General features: G+C 53.2%; 1 protein-coding gene across 1 annotated transcript in view; it reads right to left on the bottom strand.

Moving 5' to 3' along the window:
• PHC2 (polyhomeotic homolog 2) overlaps positions 1 to 4,482 on the bottom strand; it is a 63,080-nt gene that overhangs the window by 29,166 nt on the left and 29,432 nt on the right. Inside the window, exons 7-8 of the mRNA XM_004704988.2 lie at positions 1,090 to 1,514; positions 657 to 822 (exon numbers count right to left, since the gene is read on the bottom strand). Of these exons, the coding sequence (XP_004705045.1) occupies positions 657 to 822; positions 1,090 to 1,514 (591 nt within the window). The remainder of the gene's footprint in view (positions 1 to 656; positions 823 to 1,089; positions 1,515 to 4,482) is intronic.

Here is a 4,482-nt window from a genome sequence, read left to right as displayed (position 1 = left end):
ATTTTTCTTCTAGTGTTTCCTTTTCTATTTCTCAAACTTTTTCTTTCAACTCGCCCTCCTCTCTCTCCCAACAGTCTTAGCCCACTGGCTAGAACTGCCCGCCTGGGTTGCACTCGGCTCCTGGCCCAGAATGGCCCTGAGATCTGGGCCAGAATTGCTATATACCCAGAAGACAGGGGGAGGAAAGCAAACGGATCTGGCCAGCAGACGGAGGTACTGCGGTGACTCTCCCATCAGGGTGGAGGGGCCCAGCAGAGTCTCCTGACCCCCAGACCCTGAACAACCCCCCTTGTAACTGCATTCGCAGATGGACCATGGTGATTCCAGGTCCTTTGAAGATGCTTCTGTGAGCTGGACACACCCTGAATGCCACAGCCTAGGCATGTCCTTGATCTGAGCTATGGCGGGCATCTGGCTGCATTTCTGATGTCAAGAGCGCCTTCTCATACTAAAGGGAACAGAGAACGGAGACACCTGGGTAACTGCCTCAGCTCTCAACTTGGCAGGTGTGCATCCAGCTCCAGGGACCCCCGACAGCAATGACCTCGAGGTTTCGGAACCGGGCGATCGTTCCTGAGGCCCCCAGGAACAAGGCCACAGATGGCAAGGAAGGCTGACTCTTCCCTCCCCAGTGCCCTGCTAACTACACCCCATACCGTGAGCTGGGGAATGCTGGATGTTAGGGCTCTTGGGTACAGGAAGGCCACCAGGCATGGCGGGGATGATGGCTTGGTGGTGTGGTGATGGGCCAGACTGAGTCTCCGGCCCGCTCTTCTCCCCAGGCACCACCTCCTTCCAGTCATCTGGGGTACACTGCTGGGGCTGTGGAGGATCAGGATAGAGAGAAGGTCGTCTTAGGGGCTGCCTTGACATTCTTGGGCATCAACCATCCCTTCCAGGGAGGACAGAGGGCAGATAAAGATGATACCCATTTGACCCAACTTAGGGAGAGCCCCTTCTTTTTCTTGGAATGCCCAGTCGTGGCCTCAACACTCAGCCTACCCAGAAGCGAAACTCAATGAGTGCTGGTGATCATCTAGCCCGGGGCTGCCCCCTTTGCTCCCTGGACCCTGAGAGGAGCTTACTCACCGCGGGGGAGGCAGGCTGTAGCTGCAGGATGACGGCGGAGGTGTGCTGGAACCTGCGTTGAGGGAGATGAGATGGGCCCTCCAGATGTCCATTATGGGACCCCGTATCTGGCGTGGGATGACATTGCTGAGTGCTGCTAGGCTTGTGCAGGTTGGCAGTGGGGCCCTGGAGTGGCAGGGTGGGTGTAACTGGGCCTAGTGGCATGGCGTGGGCTTCTGAGCTGGGCTGGAGGGCCAAGCTGGGAGGGACGGAGGCGAGCTGGGTTTGGGGCTGGGGCTGGAGCACAGGCCGTGGCTGCTGCGGGGATGGTGGCACTGGCGGCTGCTGCTGCTGCTGCTGCTGCTGCTGCTGCATCACAAATTGAGGCTGAAGGTGCTTTGATGGTGGCTGTGAGAGGAGCTGGTGTGGCTGCAATTGAGCATAGGCTGGGGTGGGGAGTGGGGGGCAGACTCAGGTTAGGTAGCATGACTTGCCCTCCTTTGCAAGGTGCCTTAGCACCCCCTCCCCCAACCACACCCCACACCACACCCAAAGGAAAAGGGTCTGCTAGACTCAGTGCCTCCTACATCTTTTACCTGGAGCAGTGGTTCTCAACCTTCCTCATGCCGCGACCCCTTCATACAGTTCCTCGTGTGGTGGTGACCCCCCAACCATAATATTATTTTCATTGCTACTTCATCGCTATCATTTTGCTACTGTGATGAATCGGGCGACCCCTGTGAAAGGGTCATTTGACCCCCAAAGGGGTCACAACCCACAGGTTGAGAACTGCTGACCTAGAGCCTGGTCTAGTCATTGCCAAGGCTCGACTTTGTCTCTCTTGGTAGTCTTGCCTTCTTTCCATGCTGCCACGTGGGCTCCAAACCCAAATCAGAATGCACCCCTTGGACCATCATACACTTTGCATGGGACTAAAGGGGGTACGATCCCTGTGGAAAGTGGAATGGTGCATCCTCCAAAAGAAATGGGAATAGAAATACCTGATGTCCCAGCCACCCCTCCACTTGGTGCACAGCCTAAAGAACGAAGAGCCAAAGCATGAAGGGACAGATATGTGCACACCCAAGGTCATCGCAGCACTAGTAGTATTATGGCCACTAGCAAAAACGACGGAAATAACCTCGATGTCCACTGGGGGAAGAATGGATAGATGAACTTTGCAATAGGACACACGTTCAAGACTAACAATGACTCTGTGAAGCACCTCATGGCATGGAGGGCTTGATGCCGAGTCAATCACAAAAAGCACAAAGATTATATGAGACCACTGTTATTAAAAAAAAAAAATCAAGAAAACATTTCCATCCTAAAAGAAACATGACTCCGATGGTCATCAGAGCTGGGAAGAAAAGGGATGGAAGAGGAAGCCGCAGGCTAGGGGCTGGACATGTGTTAAGTTGGGTGATGGGAAAGGCAATATCCAACAGGAAGGAGATGGGCGCAGGATGACAGACATGGGACAGGGCATCGGAAGGTCTGATGGGATGCTGAATGTAAAACCGACAATCTGCTCTGTAAACCTTCACAACAGAAAGTTAAAAAGAAAATCAAAACAGGCCACCTCCCCTCCCCGCCCAAATCTCCTCTCCTCTGTGAAGTTGTCTTTAGCCACTCAGGCTTAGTGGCTTAGTGACTAAGCTGCTCAGAGGGACAATGCCCTCCACCATGTGCCAGGCTCTCTTCCATCTCCCCCCAGCCCCGTGCCCTTCATTTCCAGCTCTCCAAGCTTGTAAGATCTGCCGTCTCCCAACTGCCCAAGCCTTGCCCTGCATGGCTAGCTCTTACCCAGCCAGCCCTCTGGCTCGGCTCAGGTCAGACTTCCTCGAGGGAGCGCTAGTTTCACAGGGGGGCCCTCAACTGACCAGGCTAGATAACCAGCTCATTTTCTTCCATACCGTGGGGCTTGGGCCTAGCTATTACCCTCAGCGTTCTCATCTAAACATTGGAAATCATCGTTGCTCCTCCCCTGACTGTATCCAAAAACACCGTGAGAATCACGTGGGAGAAAATGACATGATGGTTTGGCTGGGAGACTCAGCTCACGTTCATGGTGAAGGGACAACCCGGAAGAGGGGGGCGGGAATGGTGGCTCAGCTTGGAGAACATATTCCGTGTCTCTGAACAAGCTGTTAGCTTGGTGTGTGTTTTGCTGTGTGCCTTCTCAACATACAATCAATTAAATAATTAAATGACATGATGGGCCTAACCCAGTGGCTCCCACCCAGCCACGGTCTAGCGATTTTATTAGAACTATTACTTCGGTGTAGGTTTATGCAAACTATCGGGTCTATGGACTCACAGTGACCTGATGGGATGGGGTAGAGCTGCCCATGGGGTTCCCAAGGCTGTAAATCTTTACAGAAGTAGGTGGCCCCATCTTTCACCTACGGGCAGCTGGTGGGTGCAAATCGCTTGACTTTGTGGTTTGTAGACAAGCGTCGGACCCCTGCACCACCAGGGCTCCTATCAATCTTGTTTTAGAGTCTTAAAATAGGCTGGGTTTACCTCAATGGCAATCATATTTACTGAGGTGGGTTTTTAATAGCTTCTTATCTAACTTCCTTTCAGATCACCTAACCCTGTGGTCAGAAGTCTGCCGTATGTCTTTATCGAGAACATTGCAGGGGGCATGCCTGATGCTCGAATGCTAAGCAAATCAATGTACTGCCTTCAGATGGAATCCATTGGCTGCCAGGTGTTGCTAGCTTTTCCTTCTTCCATGTCAACCAGGCTGACCCTCTGAGGTCAGGATTTATCTAGTATCTAGCTTCCTGCTTTGGGCATAGTATGGATTCCAGGATGGAGCTCTGAGATCAATTGCCCTGAAGCAGAGCGTGGATGTCCAGTGACATCCAGGCCAGCTGGGGATGAGGGCAGTTCAGCTGCATCTGCCCTACCTGAGAGCTGCTCTGCACAGAGACGTCCACACCTGGGGCGCCATCAGAGAGAGGCTGTGGCATACAAACGCCCAGGGCCGAGGGCCGAGGACTGCTGGCAGAGGCCCCCAGTGGAAGCTCAAGAATGGAGATGAGCAAAGCAAAGGCTCAGCATGAGGGAGGACAAAGGCAAATTCTGAGTTCCTGAGCTAACCTTTTAAAAGGACTCTCTGAAGCTACCGGTGCAAAATAAACATTTCAAACTCAGTGAAGGAAGGGGTTTTCTTCTTTGAATGTTGTCTATTTACACGTGGGTTTGCAACCATCTCAAGCACACCATTGGCGGTGTCTGCCCGACTGCAGCCCAGGGGGCCACAATGGGAAGGGGAGGGCAAGGACAATCAGGTCGTTACCAACACCGTATACAGGCATGCATCCCCAAACCCAAACCAAACTCACGGCCAGTGAGCCAACCCCATAGGACAGACTAGAACTGCCCTTGTGAGTTTCCCGGACC

This window comes from Echinops telfairi, unplaced genomic scaffold (genome assembly GCF_000313985.2).
Source record: "Echinops telfairi isolate 266 unplaced genomic scaffold, ASM31398v2 ScPeMD7_7457;HRSCAF=8495, whole genome shotgun sequence".
Taxonomy (NCBI): domain Eukaryota; kingdom Metazoa; phylum Chordata; class Mammalia; order Afrosoricida; family Tenrecidae; genus Echinops; species Echinops telfairi.
The sequence above is the reverse complement of the archived record's forward strand: the minus strand, read 5'-3'. Positions and strand labels throughout refer to the sequence as shown.